Source organism: Mytilus californianus, unplaced genomic scaffold (genome assembly GCF_021869535.1).
Source record: "Mytilus californianus isolate M0D057914Y unplaced genomic scaffold, xbMytCali1.0.p SCAF_7, whole genome shotgun sequence".
NCBI lineage: Eukaryota > Metazoa > Mollusca > Bivalvia > Mytilida > Mytilidae > Mytilus > Mytilus californianus.
In genome coordinates, this window is record NW_026262723.1 from 102764614 (window position 1) to 102783252 (window position 18639).

General features: G+C 30.4%; 2 protein-coding genes across 7 annotated transcripts in view; one reads left to right on the forward strand and one right to left on the reverse strand.

The window, feature by feature from the left end:
* Positions 1 to 19: 19 nt before the first annotated feature.
* On the forward strand, positions 20 to 10585 carry LOC127707979 (uncharacterized). Of its 2 annotated transcripts, none has more exons than XM_052212755.1 (8): positions 20 to 115; positions 3066 to 3165; positions 4182 to 4450; positions 5272 to 5487; positions 6201 to 6284; positions 7156 to 7720; positions 8648 to 8804; positions 9177 to 10585. In XM_052212755.1, exons 3-8 carry the CDS (start codon positions 4190 to 4192, stop codon positions 9433 to 9435), a joined length of 1542 nt encoding a protein of 513 aa, XP_052068715.1. In that variant the 5' UTR covers positions 20 to 115; positions 3066 to 3165; positions 4182 to 4189; the 3' UTR covers positions 9436 to 10585. The 2 variants fall into 2 exon arrangements, with proteins under 2 accessions (XP_052068715.1, XP_052068714.1); XM_052212754.1 differs by having other exon boundaries at positions 20 to 81.
* Positions 10586 to 13379: 2794 nt separating this feature from the next.
* LOC127707980 (stress-activated protein kinase JNK-like) overlaps positions 13380 to 18639 on the reverse strand; it is a 31568-nt gene continuing 26308 nt past the window's right edge. For 2 of the 5 annotated variants that reach the window (XM_052212756.1, XM_052212760.1), the window contains exon 11: positions 13380 to 18037. In XM_052212756.1, the coding sequence (XP_052068716.1) occupies positions 17967 to 18037 (71 nt within the window). In that variant the 3' untranslated portion in view covers positions 13380 to 17966. The remainder of the gene's footprint in view (positions 18038 to 18639) is intronic. The other 3 variants (XM_052212757.1, XM_052212758.1, XM_052212759.1) reach the window with 3 other exon arrangements.

Below are 18639 nucleotides of genomic sequence, written 5' to 3' on the forward strand. Positions count from 1 at the left end.
CTTCACCTTTACACAGTGGTTTCCGCTTCCGGTTTGAAAGTTGTCTGCTTTTCAAAGCATTACAGAATATAGCAGTTTGTGGTAAAAATAATGTGTGACAGCTACTCATATTTTGGTATTCCGATAAAACGAAATATTTATCGACTCTCTTTTAACCATACATAACATATCTTAAATGTTTTATAACCATTATCAGTTTGGAGACAATCCGCCAAACTTTCCAAAGGTGGAACTATTCTCAAAGTTATCATTGGGTAACAATCCCTCAATTGAGTAATATCATAAATAGTAGAAAGGTAAATTAGGGTTAATATGTCTATTCCCCCTTAAAACTGAAAAACACTTCTTACAAACTAACAACATCATAGGTAAAGTCAGCTGAAGTCTTGTTTTCTTTCATTGAAACCTCCACATTAGCTTAAAATCCATCAAAGAGCATGCTTATAAAACATCAATAGGACCTCATATGGAAATTGCCACGACGATATCGAACAGAATCAGCAAAATTACATAGATAAAATCGAATAAGTTCAGAGACAAGCTGCTCATAACGAGCAGACATACATGCCATACATGTCATAGTAATAGATCAAGTGTCAGCAACATGTTAAATGAACTAGGATGGAAAAGCTTACAAACAAGGTGAAAAGATGCTCGACTCATCATCTGTTACAAAATAAGAAATAAACATATAGCCATAGACAAGAATGAATACCTACAAAACCAGCAAGAAGCTCCAGTCGTACAGGACACCACATAAATCGACTCGTACATTTTACAACCAGCTTCCAGAGATGGTAGGAAATGGTCTTTTTTTGTAAACACTATCAAGGACTGGAATACACTGCCTCTGGATACCGCCAGTGCAAAGTCACTTGAGATATTCAAGTCTCAAGTGACGTGACCAACACCTCTAACTTACCAAATTAACAAAAATTTTTAACCAGTTTTTAATCATGCATAACTTGCCAGAATATTCAACATGTTGAATGTGGGTAGTATATATGGTAGAAGAATAATATCTTCAACAACATGTCAGAAAACTTCTTTTTCCTTTAGTTTTTTATCAGGATTTTTCTGAAAAAAGCATTCAGAAGCATATGATTTCCAGCATATTGTATCTTATTACACCAAAAAGGAGCATATGATTTCCTGCAAATTTAAAAATCTGATTACTGAAAAGTAAGATGTCAGCCTAGTAAGAATAAACTTGCACCAATAAAACTCTGGACATCCAGTAGCACCTGCCTCATATTAATTTGATACTGCTAAAAATGAGCATTTTTTAGACTTAGGTGGATTTAGAACTCAACATTTTTATAGGGACCTGTCTATTGTTAAAGATTTCTAGATGTCTTTTAATTATTCTAGAGACAATGAAAAAGGAGCTTTACACATAATGTCCATGTATGAAATTTTTGTTGCATTTTTTCCAGGGAACTACAAATAAGAACAACCTGGAATTTGTTTTCAAACTTCATGAGTATATGCAATGTCTTGTGGTACATATGCATATCCATTGCTCTTCAATTTCTCTTTTTACCAAATACTTGAAAGCTGGGGTATCATTAGTGAGCCATAGCTCACAGTTCTACTTTATCGTAATTTCCCACATTGAAAGATTAAAATACTGACAAACCTTAATGCAATCTTGGTACCACACTAGCTTTAATTCCAATTGTTATCATTCCCAAAAGTATTTGTTGTTACATCATACATGATGTTATTATACATTACATTAGTGTTTGTTATGCATAAAATCTTTCGTACATTGAGGAAAGGAACAAATATCTTTATTGGTAAAATTTCGATATCACAGCTAAGATAAATTTGATATAATATATATGACTTTGTTAGTCCAAGAATGCAGGGATTCAGTTTGCCTAAAAGATGCATAAATCAAAACTTGGTATACAGTAAAACAGTTTTTCTGGAATTGGAAAAGATTTGAATCTAGTGTATTCAGATTACATATGCTTCAAAATCAACAGTCTCATTAAGCAACTGGAAACAGTCTTGTCTGAATTATATGTTACTGAAAGGGATTTTTTACTTACCCGATTAGTCTGAAACACTAAAACCATGACCTTTGATGAGAGGAAGCAGACTATTTTTAATTGTGGCCTTATGTTTGTAAAATTACACCAACAAAAAATACTAATTTTTTACGCTCAACTGACCCCTTCTCCGTCATCTGTTAACTTTTACAAATAAAACTTTACTTTGTCACAATCTTCCTTGGGGTATCTTGTTTAGAAAGTATGTGTGGTGATTCCTCCTGCCAACCAACAATGTAAGTATTGTCTTATCTCGTAAACAATCATAGAGAGAGAAAATCTGACAATTGCAGAAATGTTCAGGATGATGAGATCTACCTATCATATTTTAGACAAAAACTGGCTGACAACTCCTTACAGGAATTATTTCCCTTAAAAGAAAAACAATTTTTTGAACCAATTTTTTCGTTTTTGCCTATTACATGTATCTTGAAAATTATAAGAAAGAGAGAAACTGTAAACAGCAAAGTCATCAGCAAGACAAGATCTTCAAATAAACCATAATGGCTGAAATTGCCAGTCAAATCTTTTGCAGGAGTTATTGCCCTTAAATGAAAATTTATAACAAATTTTTTTTTTGTGTTTTTGCCTATTATCTTGAAAACTATGATAAATAGAGAGAAACTTTAAATAGCATTATTCATCAGTAAGACAGGATCTATCTACAGTTAAGCAAGCAAGGCTGAAATTTTCAGTTGACTCCTTATAGGAATTATTTCCCTTCAATGACATTTTTTTTCAATTTTGTTGGTGTTTTTGCATATTATCTTGAGAACAATAATGATAGAAAAGAACTTTAAATAGCAAAAGTTATCAACAAGACAAGATCGGCTAATAAGTCAAACTTGACAGAGAGAGATAGTCAACTCCTTAAAGTAGTTATTTCCCTTAAACGATGATTTTTTTTACTCATTTTGGCATTTTTGGCATAAACTTTAGTACAGATAGTTTAGTGTTTAGTTTATATGACCATACTAACTATATGAATTTAACATTTTTCTATTTCAGATCCAAAACATATTTAACTGCCTTTACTGGTTTGTACATGATGATTGTTTTGAAGGGGAGGATTGTATAGAACTTTGTTTACATCAACAATATTGGTATAGTGAGTAATTTACACTTACATGTATCTTCACTAAACGGGTGATGATGCAATGATTTATCATGAGGAGAGGATTAACCATTTTCAATGTAAAGCTGACACATCGAAGGTCAAGGTCACCTGAATGCACTATAGAAATTTCTGTTTTAATATGGTTGACATAATTACAGTCATAATAGGCTATGTATGGAGATCCTGTGGCAAAATTTTATCTGTAAGGGGTTCAATAACAATATTTCTTGCATGTTGGAACTCAAAAATTTAAGATAACATTGCAAATTCATGGTACATGTTTTTTTTCCTTGCATATTTTTAAGGATCATTTATAAAGAATTTCATTAAAAAAAAATGTTACACTTCAATACATCTAGGTTAAATCAACTTGATAATATATCTCCATGCTACTAAAATCTTTACTTATGGAAAATATTCTAAGAATCAAGCAAATTAAAACTAGCATGTTGAATAACAGGCAAAACAGTAAATATTAAAATACATTTAATTATAGAATCAAGTTTTGTTCTTTATCTTTTGCCAAGTTATTTTGATAAGTGAATGCTTTAAGTCTTTTTTGTAATGAAATTTGTGATACTTTCATACATTCATTCCATGATATTTTTATAACCAAAACCCAATAAATAAATGTATTAGTCTCATTTATATCTTAAAGAGGGTGTCTGAGATTTCAAATTCTTGTTGTTGTATGATTTTTTCCTCACCATTTAATATTGAATTTTTCATTTCAAGATTTAATGTTGAGGCAGACAGACTGTAAAAATATTTTCTATTTGCAATATTTTTGTTGAAAAGAGTTAAAAGAGTTAGGGTTAGGGTCAATGGTAGAAAGAATTTGAAACTCTGTCTGAATATTGTGCTTATTGATTCATCATCTTTCTAAGGTCATTAAGATAGTGATTTTCAGTCTACAAAAATATGCTTGTAATACTTATAGTACTGTGAAAAAAATGCTTTAAATCCATGAATTCACGCTTTTTTTACTTTCTTTTTTTGTTTTGTAGCAATAGCAATGCTTAAGCAAATAGTACAGACAGTCCTGCTTGTGACATCTACAGCAGTGGTGATACCCTACACAACGTCACTGCTAGGAAGTCTACTGTATGGTTGGCCTCAGACAAAGAACAAATATCGTAGAGCATTTAGTCCAAAGAAAGTTTATGCTTTTAATTATGCCTTACTACAAAAGTTATATATAACCTTGAAATATGCATCATCCTACATGAAATGGAAGAAACTCTACAACAAGTTAGATCCATTTACTGTCAGAAAGGTAAACTAACGTTTTGTACCTCACTGTCAGAATTGCACCATTGAATAGCCATTGCTTTGTCCTTCACTGTCAGAAAGGTAAATAGCCTGTGCTTTGTACTTCAATGAAAGAGGCATAGACATGTTAGAGGGAAGTCAGTGCTTTGTAAATCATTGTAAAAAATATGAGTAGTCAAGGCTTTGTACATCACTGTCAGAAATCTAAATACCGAAATAGTGAGAACTTTATACTATCAATGTAACAATGGTAAACAGTCAGGGCTTGTTTTTCACTGTCAGAGAGGTATATAGTGTGTACTTATTTTCTTGCTATGAGGACTATAAACTTTCTATTGTTTGAATAGCCAGTAAAAAAGTGTTTTATTATACAGAACATGCAGAAAAATTATTGCTTCCAGTACATAGTTCATACCCATTAAATAGTTTTTGAAACTATTAATCTGTAAATAGTCTATTTTACGGGAAAATATTTGCTTCTAAAAAAAAGTTCATAAACTGTAAATAGTTTTTGCAACTATTGTACCTCAATATGTATTTTCTTTATAAAATTATAGACAAATGAATTTACTATTTTTACGAATTTGTCTGAATTGTATGACCCTTAAAGAATTGTATGACCCTTAAGTGCTGTCCCCTGGTGTTTTTGTCAGGTAAGCAATCAACTAAATCAAACTTTAACCTCTCCTGAGTTCATGCTGCCACAAACAATCCACTTATTTAAATTGGAATAAACATAATGTATTGTATTGTATATTTTAAAATAATTTCTGTTTTAAAGTGCAATTAAACATGCTGTATTTTTGCTTTTTTTGTTATTTTTAGAACATACCATATGGAAGAAATGATTGTACCCTAGACTTGTACCATCCTAACATTCCACGAAAGGATGGTGGGGATATGTCAATGCCAGTGGTGGTGTTTGTGTATGGAGGGGCCTGGTCTTCTGGAGAAAAGACCATGTATGGTCCTCTTTGTGTAGAGATCGCCAATAGACTGAAGGCAGTAGTGTGTTGTCCAAATTTATCAATCTATCCAAAGGTTGGTTGTATACTATACAGTAATAAACATAATAGATGGCTTTCAAATTCATGCACTTTCCCGGGATTTCCTATGTCACAATACTTATGTTATTATGTCACAGTAAGAAATGATTGTTAAATGATGTCATTTATGCCAATTGACCTTGGGCCAACGGGTGTAACTCATTCATAAACAACTTGAGATTGGTTTGTATTGTATTGTATATTTGAATAGCTTCACTTCTTCTGGTTTAAACTGCAATTGAGCAGCTGTTTAAAAGGACTTACATGTAAGCTTGCTGTATTTTGCTTTAATTTGTTGTATTTAAAACATACATTATGGAAGAAATGACTTGTACCATTCTAACATTTCATGAATGGCTTCTTTGGTTCAGATATTTTTTGCAGTTTATGTGATCACAAAAATAACATGAATAATAGAAATTACCCCACAATAAAATTTTCACTTTTACATTATTTCCTAAAAAATTTAATATGAACTCAATGTCGATGTCAATGATACATGTATTCATATCCAACAATAACCAAACGATCTACAAGTGAAGATCTACAGATTTTTGTTATACCAGTACTTAAACTTATGAACTTGAAAATCTGAGTTTGTATGTTTGTTTTTGATATATAGAAATACAGAAAGTGAAAAAGTATGACTTGTTTTGAAAAATATATGTAAGATGTTACAATAAATAAATGATAATAGTTTTGTTGTAGGGCTATGTGGATGATATGATACAAGATGTTGTGGACTGTGTGGCATGGATTTGTGACAATCCACATATTCATGGTGCTAATAAGGTATCTAATGATAGCAATGTACTTTTTATCAAAGTTATTTTTGTGAACTGTATGTTTCCCTCCAGATGTCTTGCTTTGTTTTGTATGCTTGTTTGTCTTCTCATTGATGTAGACCCCCACATCTCCTTTTATTCATACTCACTTTTTGTCCTTCTTTATATAATGCTTTATCTGAGAGGTTAGACAAGAATTCCCGATAAGTGAGAGTGACATGTACAGTTTTTACAGCATGTAAATGGTTTTGTATCCCTATTATTTTTATTTACTTGTTCAGAATGCTGACCTGTCCAATTATCAAACTTATGGGAGATTTCCGCAGTAAAAGGTGTTGACCTGACAAAAGCAATACTGGGAGTTAATGTTTTATCAATTTAGCTTAAAAATATCAGCCGTAAAACACAGTTTGCATTGAAATACAGTTGATAAATTTCAGTCCTTAAGTTGATTGGTGTAATAGGGACTTAACATTTCGATAAAAAATATGGTATATGGTTAGTCAATGTGTGTTGGAGAAATGAGTACTGGGTACTTTACTTGAATTAACGGGTAAAACTGTAAAAAAAAGATATCATAATTACAGGGTACTATCAATCAAGGGGAAAAATGGAATCATATGAATGGTAGATTCAATTAAGCATGGATTCATTGAATGAAAGATTGGTAGAAAATGTTTTTCTTAGAAATGGAATAGGATGAATAATGAAAAGTTTTAGTCATGAGCAAAAAAACTTTTATTAAACTAGTATAAAAAAAAGGGACCTTGAAAGTATGTGCTTAAGAAATTACTAGAATGGAACCAACTATAAAACAGTACACATGATCGACTTAAAAAAAAAGGGAATCTAATAAAAAAATATACTTTATTTTACAGAATGATATAGTACTGATTGGACATTCCTCGGGAGCACATTTATGTGTGATGTCAGTGTTAGAATTGTTAAGCTTAGAAATTCCAGGTGAATCTCAGCAAAGTAGGATCAGATTTGATGAATCATATTTTAACACTAAGCCTCGTTCTGACACACTTGATGATAGTTCAGGATCATCAGCATCATTCTGTGTGGTTAATGATAACCAGGAGAAGTCTGTTGTAGCTCCTGTTTCTACTGAAACCAAAGATACTTTGCCTAGCTTACCAGAGAGTACTGAGGGTACCAGTTTATCAACCAGTACATTTGAGATTGTCAAGTCAGAAGGAGCTGAACTTGAGAGTCAAGAAACTGATGACAATACTGAAGGAAAAAGTGTAGAAAAGGGAGATAATTCACAAAGTATGGCTACTGGTGATACAAATAAAGAAGAAACTGAAGTGAAATCAACAAGTCATACACAAGACCTTGAAACTATAAATAGCAATGATGAAATAGCCAGACCAAAGGAACTCGAACCACATGCAACTCTGACAGATCTTAGTAAATCAATTAAAGTAGTCATAGGTAGTTATCACATTTTAATTTTTATGTTGAAACTGTACTGATGATTTAAGCAGTCATTTTTTTCTTGCAATATTAAGCCAAACTTTGAACTGTGTTTTCATAGAATTCTGATATCAAAACGGTTAGATTATTGTGTTAACTCACAGCATTCATATCACACTTTATTAATTTTTAAATCCTTTAAAACAGCTTGACAGAATTTCATAAATCTAGTACAGAATTTTTTGGATTTTCTATACCAATACTATTCATGTGTTCATCCGGTCTCGTATGCTCTATAATACTTAAAATTCTTTCGAGCTTAAAATTGTATCCACAGTGTACATGGTGTAAGTAGCAATGTCTTTTATGAGTTTGAAAAGCAGTCTACCAACTATTTTTAAAGAAATAAGCCCCTTGGAAGTAAAAACTATATAAAAAATAGCATTGTAAGAGCTCTCAAGCCTATATTTCTTGCAGGATTATTCTGAAAATTATAACAAAGATTATTATTTTAATGCCTCAGTCCAGTTTCAAAAATCAGTGCCGATTAACTATTCTTAAAGGAGTTATTCCATTTGGCAATAAAGTTTATTTGGAAATTGCATTGTTAGGGCACTCAAACCTACATTTCTTGTAAGAAATTTTTTTGAAATTTATGTCAATGGTTTATATTAGCAAAGAGCTTGGTAAGTTCTAAAATCAACACTGATCAAATTTGATTACATGAGTTATGTCCCTTTTGATTTCTGACTCCAAAATATGATTCCTGTGGTCAACTCATGTAAAGTTTTATTAGATGATATACTGTGCATTACTGGATAGCTGTAACACAAGGCAATTTACTATATTGACCTATGCAATTTTAATGAATCTTTATTTTAATGCAAAGATTGACAAATTTATTGACTACATGTATTTAAACTTATTGAAATGTATTTTGGATAGGTTTGGCTGGAGTGTATAATATAAGTGATCACTTTGAACATGAGTCCACTAGAGGTATAGAAGACATATCTTGTATGGCTAGAGCTATGTATGGAGAAGAATATTTTGATAGATTTTCACCAATTGTGCTTAGTAGAACATTATCACCCAATGCAAGGTAAGAAGTAGGAAATTTTTTTATTATGATGACCATGAATTTCATCTTTTTTTTTAACTAGTAGAATTTTTTTTATTTGTTTTTACAAGAATTACACAGCGAATTTAGGATCGAAAAAAAACCATAGTATTGTTTTATTGTTTGTAGATTATATGATTACACAAAAGAATGATGTAATAATTCATCAAATTATTAACATTCATTTTCATTATCTTCATTTGAAAATACCGATTTTAACTTTATTGCTGTTTTTCGTATAACCTAAGAAAAGTGCTCAAATTTATTTGGAATTCTTTTAAATAGTAATTTGAGAAGTTTCTGGTGTTTAATCCAATAAGATTGTCTGAAAAGTAATATTTACCTATTTTTCAGTGCACCTTGTGTATTACTGTTACATGGAACAGAAGATTATGTTGTACCAGTAACATCGACAACCAAACTTGCTGAAGCGTTACAAGATAACATGATGGATGTCACTGTCAGGATCATTCCCGGTTGTGATCATTATGAAATCTGTTTGGACATGATGTTACCTAAGTCGAAATTCTATAAACCAATGATTGATTTGTTGTTAGAGGTTACAAATAAAGTACTTAATAGGAAAATTGTTGCATGGTCAGAGTCTAATTGATGTTGGTCATATTGTAGGTGTATTTGCATTGGTATATATGTGAACAAAATTTACAGATGTGGTAATGTATATGCATTGTAGTTCATTCCACACTAATTTTTATAACATACCAACAATTGATTTCTATGCACAGGTAAAACCATCAAACTATAAACATAATCATGAAACACTTAAAAAATCTGCATTTATGAAATAAAATATGGGTAGGTGTATGTTGTTGAGTGACTGGAAAAATTAAATTTGACTTCTAATGATTTAAAAAAAAAATTCAATGTTTAAATGTTTTAACTTGTTTATCAAACATTTTTTAAATACATTGCAAGTCTTAAGTTTTTAGGCATGGTCCAATGAAATAATGTTAATCCAAGAAGAGTTTTCTGGTTACTTTAGATGTAGTTTAAAAAGGATATATCCACTTCCACATTTTAATTCACAGTTGATTTACCAGTAGTTATAGTTTTTAATTTTGCTTCTGTGTACAATACATTTCTGTGTTAATAGTTTTTGTTTGGCTTCATACAGAGTTTTTTTGTTGTTGTCAACTGCAGTATATCACAGATCTGACAGAATATTAAGACATTTCATTGTACTTTGTTTATTCATTATTGCAATTTGCCATTTTTTCATGGCCATCTGATTTTTCTATTTTAAGGCCATATCAGATTATTATTTTATTATGATTTATACATGAAAATTTTGGGTAGAAAGAGTTTTTGATACCCAATACTTTATCTTCATGCAGTAAACAAATATGAATTCTTTCAAATTTTCTTTTCATATTGCATTAAAGAAAAATCTGACCACCCTTTATACTGATAATGAAGACAACATTTTTTCATTCTTTTAATATTAATCCTGCATCATTTTTAAGAACATTTTTCTTTTGAATTGGATGTGAATCTGAATTTTCCTGTTATCCTTAAGAATTGAATTGGTATGGCCTTTACAGTGTGCCATTCATATAAAAAAACATGAAAGAACAAAGTTTTTGTGATACAAAGTTTGTAAATGTAGAAATTGTTTGTTGTTTGTGTGCTATGTGTAATTGAAATGTTTAAGCTTTTTTGTTAATGTATAACAAATTAATTGTTTACAGAGATGCATTCTGTTTTGTAATAAGATCCTACATGAAATTAAATATGAAATCAGATATTGATTTATCACTGTGGTAGCAGTTTTAATATTATGCCATATATCAGCAAGCACTACCTTAGCATGTCCATAAAGGAATATACATCCAGGTCCCACATGTTCAAGTGGAGATAATTAAACTGAATTATAGATTTCAAATTGAGTTCATTGATACTAGTCTCTTTTCAAAGCAACTCCTTCTTAACAGCTAGACGATTTTTTGATGAATTTTAAAATTGTTGTAGAATACTAAATGAAGATGTGCATAACAAAATATAATCCCAGTCCAACATGAAAAAGGAGAGCGAATCAAATTTACGGGGCGAGTCTCCTTTTGTGAGTTCACTCACAGTTCTAGTATTTGCATGTTTTCAGTAATCTTCGTGTATTGAATATAAATATTTGAGTACCCTTAGCATCAGTTTTTGCGTCCTCGTGATCTTTCACGGCCAGTATTCATTGACATATATCCATATAAATTTGTGTGCAGGTGCAACTTGGAATGAGTGGCCAAATAACATCAGGTGAAAGTTGCATTCTCCAGTGACTGTTTAAAGTTTTTAACATCTAAATCCAGTTTTCTGATACTAAGTGACAAGCTTTTGACTTTAAAAGGAATATATTAATGAGGTGTACATTATTACACAAGTTCAAACTAAATATCACAGTAAAGTCTTTTAATATTATTTTTATAAGTACTAACACTGATTTTGTTTAAAAAAAATTAAAACTAAGTATATATTGCTAATTTGCTAGTATGTACATGTATGTACAGTTATGAGAACTCATGAACCTACATCCTTTCGATACTGTTAAATAAAATTTTGCCATTGCACATGGTCATGCATTCCTCATACTGTTTATGATGTCTTCAATTTAAATCTGTTGGATGTGTACTGATTAATATTTTAATCTGGGAGAACATGATTTATTTGTTAGTTGTAATTGGCTTTGAAATAGCTTTCAGTAACTGTGAGTACTCTTATATCGATGATTTGTGTCTATTGTTTTTATATTTGTTTTAGTGCCTCTTACCAACCTTTTGAGTTAAGCCAATTGCAACTGATTTTTAGTTTGTTCTTATGTTGTGCTGTTACACCACTGTTCACCATTGTTTCAGGTAAGGGGAGGTTTGAGGGCTCACAAACATGTTTAACCCGCCACATTACTTATGCGCCTGTCCGAAGTCAAGAGCCTGTAGTACAGTGGTAGTTGTTGGATCATCTCTGTCATATTGGTTTTTCGTAAATTGTTTTGTTATAGATTAGGCCATTAGTTTTCTCATTTGAATTGTTTCACATTTTTCATGTTGGGGCCTTTTATAGCATTTGGGCATAGGGATTGCTATCCTGCGGCATAAAGTATTTGTATAAAGCTTTATATTTCAGAAGGTAGAAGACCTGTATGCTTCATACCTTGTATGCAGATACCTTTTGTAACAAAGTTTCTGTCTGTCAAATGTCCATGGACCTTGACCTCATTTTCATGGTCTAAAAAATTACACTGTTTTTGTACCGTAATGTGAATTTCTCACTTATTATGAGTAATAGGATAACTATATTTGGAATATGGGTTCTTGCAACGTCTACATGTCCGTCAGATAGGGTTCACCTGACCTCGACCTCATTTCCTGGATCAATGATCAAGGTTAGTTACGTGATAAGGATGTATCTCAGAAACTATAAGCAGTAGGTCAACTATATGGGGTGTTTGAAATGATTTTAATGGGTACATGTTAGTCTGGCAGCTTTCATCTGAACTTGACCTCATTTTCATGGTTTATTGGTCAATGTTTAGTTTGTGTGTTTTGGTCTGTTTTTCAATTACTATAATCAATAGGTTAACTATATTTGGTGTATGAAATACTTGTAAGGTGTTCATGTCTGTCTGGCAGGTATCCCTTGTCCTTGACCTCATTTTCATGGTTCATTAGTAAATATTAAGTTTCTGTAGTTTGGTCCTCTCCTCAGATAATAGGTCAATGATTTTAGGGTTTATATGTCTGTCTGGCAGGTTTAATCTGACCTTGGCCTCATTTTCATGGTTCATTGGTCAATATTTACTTTACCTGGTTAAGCCTATTTCTTAAGATATTATAAGCAATAGGTCAACTATATTTAGTGCATGGAATGATTGTAAGGTGTACATAAAATTGAGAATGGAAATGGGGAATATGTCAAGGAGACAACAACCCGACCAAAGAGCAGACAACAGCCGAAGGCCACCAATGGGTCTTCAATGCAGCGAGAAAATCCCGCACCCGGAGGTGGTCCTCAGCTGGCCGTAAATAAAATGTCTGTCTGTCATGTATCATCAGACCTTGACCTCATTTATAGGGATCATTGATAATGTTAAGCTTGTGTGATACTTGCAGTATAAGGTATATTTTTAAGACTTTCAACATTAAATCAATCATGGTCAGTAAAGCAGTCTTGTGCACTCTTGTTTCTCATTGTTGAAGGCCATACTGTAGCCTAAAAATGCTTATATTCACTTCATTTGAACTCTGGTAGATAGTTGTCTCATTTGCAATCCTATCACATCTCTTTATTTTTATATACAATAGCATATAAAGAATAAGATAAACTGCCTTTTCAAGGGGAGATAACTTTTGCACAAACATGATCAATTCAAAGGTAAATGAACTAGATATCACTGAAAACCAAGCAATTTAACACATATTTTGTGAACTAGCAAGAAAACGAGAATAGATATCCCATGGTCATTTCTAATTCTTGAAACTGATATAGAATTTAGTATGAAAAAAAATCCACTGTTGAAATAATTTTCCAGCAGAATATAATAAAAGAGAATTTGTTATAAATATTTTTATTGGCAATGTTTTCTGAAGCATTTTATCCAGAGATCATAACCCCTGCACATTAACATGGAGAACAACATTCAGATATGTACATCATTCTACATTGTCTAAAAATATTGGTAAATAGAAAGTCTGATTGTATAAACCTTTGTAACTATAAATCTGATATTCTATAGTACAAAAAATAGTTAATATCAACATTTGCCAAACATAGCAGATTTACCAGATCTTTCTAACTTAGTATCTCCACTTAAGGTCTGTGTTCCCCCAAGTGTTAATATGTTATTATGTTTTTTTCTGATGGGGCAGCAATGCATTGTAATAAAAAAATGTGCCTTCACAATACTATCATATCAAATCTAATGCATAAATTTAGCCAACAGTCTTTTTGTTTCACAATAAAAACATTCACTAAAACAAATCATTCTTTTTTATTTCACTTGAAAATATTTTTTTTTCTTTTTCCTTGGATTTAATTAATTGATTGATTTTTTTTACTTGTTAGCTTAAGGTCCAGTTCTATGACAAGAAGGTCAGTCCTTGTTATAAAAGGTTTATTATTCTGCAATAAAATTTGCACTTAATTAAGAGGGTTAATACAGTTGAAATGTTCTGATCTGGCTTATGGTGCAGGTGTTCTTAAATGAGTGGACCTGTGTATATATCATTTATTGGTTTCTTATCCTTCAGGTAAAAGAAACATCTTAATTGAAAATGATTTTTAGAAAATTGATAAAAAACTTCCGATAAACCATACAAAAATAACGTAGTACTTTTGAAAAACCTAGTAACCACCCAAAAAGGCAATTAGGAGACCGGCCAGCATTTTAAACTTGTCATATTATCACATACAACATATCATATCACCTCCAATAGTGACAAGATGTTTCTACCTGGGTTCAATGTATGTTTTGTCTGGGGAAGATGACATGTCTTCCTACGGACTGTTACCTTATGAGCTAGCACGTTAAAAAATCCAGCTCCGTGTGTCAGTCTAGTACAAAGCAGGGTAAATATTCATATTACATTAACATGTTCTCATCCTGAATACACACATATTAATATGCAGCTGGACGTTAAGCAGCCATCCATCATCATCATCATCAATGTATGTTTTATTGCCTAAATTCAGCACTGGGAAGGTTTTATAAGAATCTCCAATGAACAGATTTGTTCTAGATTTGATAAATCAGCACTAGGAAGGTTTAGAAAGAATCTCAAATGAACTTACTTTTTTTTATCTGATAAATCAGCTATTATTGCAAGTCTCCCTGAATTAAAATCTGTGAGTTTTCATATCTGAATGGAATAATAAATTACCTTAAATAATGGCAACACCAGGTTACAGTGATTATATTTTTAATAATTACATATAACCAGAATATGCAATTACTAAAATATACAAGTCATTATTTTACTCGCATGTAAAATACAGAAACTCACAGTTTAGTTTAATAAACATCACAAAATTGTTTGGCAACAATCAAACTTCTATGGCATAACCATTCTTAAATAAACACCAGCTTTAAAAATCTGCCACCTTTAAAGTAATGGCCAAGTATTTCTGATATTTTATCAATGTCAAAATTTCATACAATATAATATGTGTTCACATGAGTGCCTTCATTTATAAACTCTGTAATATAAGTTGTGACTGTGAACTTTTAGTGTCTTTCAGTATCAAAACTAACTGCTTTTGAAAAATTTAACCAACTGATTTACAGTTTTTAAGTCAATATTTGCAAATCAATTAAGCTTTACTGCAAATTTTATATGTGCAAATTGTAAACAAACTTTTAACACTCACACAAAATGTGAAAAGTGATTTTTTTTTCTCTCACAGTTTCCTTAAAATTGGTTGACAATTAATTATATAATGTAACATGACACATTAATAATATGAGAAATAAATTTACCACAAATGGTAGTTTTAAACTTAGTACTTCAAATCTGAAAAATCTTGTTAACATTATACTCTAATATTTACACTAAAAATGCTATCTATAGCAAAAAAAATTCCAACCTTCTAAAAATACACACAAAATACATTGTAAATAGACATCACTAACATTGAATCATATTTAACAAAGTTATTGCACATTATGGACAAATGTCTTTTTTACATAAATAAATTATATAAATAACAAATTTTACTCCCCATTTAAAGTAAAGGCTTTATAAAAGTATTAGGCTGATAAGGCCTTTATACCAATTATTTTTTAACAGAATGATAAAAAAAAAGTAAAATGGATGAGACACCATTACCAAATATTTTTTTTATACAACTCATTTCATCTGAAAACTTGAAGGTTTTTTTCTTTAAAAAACAAGAAAACATTATATAATTGCCAATGACACAACAACCCATCAATAACAAAAAGTGGAAGTTTAAAGGTCACAGTTTTCAGGAACTTAACACCTAAGGCATTTAAGGCACCTCAAAATATTTTGGTAGAACCTCAATGAAAGTTGTTTAAAGTATTGTTCTTTGGAGAAATTTAAATTGAGTTAAACAAGAAAAAGTTAAGATACTTAATAATTGTTAATAATTACTACGTGCAATTGATAAATACAACATTTATTTCAGGAACATTCTTTACTTTGCTGATACAAATTTTCTTATTTATACATACAGCTATAAGGCTATCATTTTTACGACAATATGGAAGAACATTTTATCATGATTCAAACATCACAGTTGATTCTTCTTTCCCTTAAAAGTAATTTATTTCAGTTTATTAAGTCATTTTAATTAAAAATATAAAGCATGTTAAAACACTAAATTCTTTTATAACCGTACCATCATACCCCAAATACCCTTCTCCAATGGTAATACAAAATATATGCCTTTTTCAAAATTGTTATTATGAAGTAGTTTTGTTAAAAGGTATTTAAAATGTAAAACTAGTTATTGATTTTAGTGACTTTTATGCTGTTTTACTTGAAAAGCCATTCTGTATTCCCTTTGGATAACATTTTGTACTTAAAAGTGTCATTTTAACTGACAAACACACATGGCCTGAAATCAGCAATAAACTCTACTAAATCTTATCTTTTTTGGAAATCTTATATATTTGAGTAATGAGAAAATTAGTTTATTAACCATACATATATGATAGACACAATATGATTTTCATATTTCTGCAAAAAAAAACTAATGGCAACTAAATTAAAAGCTAAATATACATCAATGTATTTTACAAGTAAAGTTGATATTTGGGACTTCAAAATAACCTGTCATTGAATAAGGTTAGATTTTTTGTAGTTAAAATGAATAATGGATAACTTGACTACTAATTAAAATAGTACAGTTAAATAAAAAGAAAACAAATAATTTCTAATTGGCAAAAGCATATTTTGGATGATCAAGAGTAGCCAATGAAATACCAATAGCTTATTTTGTGATTAATCAAGAAATAGCCTTTAAAATAAAATGGATCTATAAAACAAAGACAAATAACAACAAATGGGTCTGAGCAAGAAACAAGTTGAGAACATCATATTTTCAAAACAATGTTGCCATGGTTTTTTCATTAAAATAAACAAAAGACAAAATGAAGAATGATAATGACAAATGTTGAGATTCAGAAAGAATGTAAGACATGATCTGATTAAAATCTTGAACTTGTGCTATAATCTACAATGTGGAATGTTTAAAATAAAGTATAATACATCATCTAGAAACATCAAATACAGTCAGTATTTTTTCATATAGGTATTTTTGCCTTTTAGAAGATAAGAATTTATAGGGGATTTAAAAAAAGTTAAATCTGGAGTTCAGATATATTTTGGAAATAACTTACTTTCATATTTATATATTTGCCAGCATTAATGAATCATTTTATAGTTGCAAACTGAGATATGACTGATACCAAAGCAAGGAAGTGAATATCTTTAATCATCAAATTTAAGATTGATGCTTTAAATAATAATTAATCCAAGCAATTATCCCAATCTAATGCAAAAATGAAAAATCTGACTAAAAATTAGAATTTTCATACTGCATCATGCATATGCAAAATACAGCTGGAACATCAATCATGAAATTAATGCTTGAAATTATCAAGTTCTAGTCAGTACAGATATAGACAAATATAGTTATTTAAACAAGCTATACAAACACAAATAATTTCAAAAACCTTTGAATTCCAAAAATAAAACACTCCTTTTTAAAACACATTTTATTGATTGCAAATGAACAAACTAATGGTTAAAAGCTGGTTTCTTCATATAAATCTTTGATAGAATTTCTTGCATGACATCAATATAAGCACTTTTAACTAGCAGAAAAAATAATACATTTTTTTTTACATTCATATATATTTAAGGTTTTATAGACAGATGTTAAAAAGAAACAAAATACATAGCTGTAAAAACGTAATGGAAGAAAAGTATTTTTTTGCATGACAGTCAAACTTTAAAACTGTTTCTTTGGAAAAATTCATTAGTTTATATATGACATGATATTCTGTACAGAAAAATACCCAAAAATGTTAACATGTGTGTTTTGTTATTTCATGAATACAGAATTAAATCTGAACAAACAATGAATAAATTATAAACTAATAATACACATTAATTATCGACATCGGTTTTGACTAGAGTTTGTGGCTCCATCTGTCATCATGTCATCGTTGTTTGGAGCTCCTGCTGAAACGATAAAATATAATAATTAATCATCATATAATACACTGTATTAAATTGACTAATGTTGTCTACTGGATTCTTTTATTCAAAGTTCTGCCAATCATAAAAAGTAGCATTTCCATATATGTAAAATATTACACTTAATTATTTCTTTACAAATATTTGATTCAAAGCAGTTGTTGGTTCCTCCCTTGTCAAGTACTCAAACAGATATATATGTGATCTGTTTAAAAGTCTTCAACTTTCGTAAATCATTTTCTAGCAGAATTTTGTTATTTAAGGTGGCACCATTTCCAAGAGAGTTGGTCAATCCATCATTACCTGCATGTTTCTGAAGAACAATATTTGGAAGAAAATTTGAAAAAAAATATCCACCATTCTTATTCAAGATCTGACATTAGCATTGTCATCTTTGGAGATACTAAATACATACTGTAAGTTCAGAAATTTTTTGCAATGATATTATTATTGCCAAAATTGTGACAAGATAGGTGTTTCTAAATAAAATCTTGCATTTCTAATTTTGATAGCATTATTGGTATGCAGCATGTTGATTTTTCAACAATCACGATAATAATAAATGCACACAATTATTTCTGAAATTA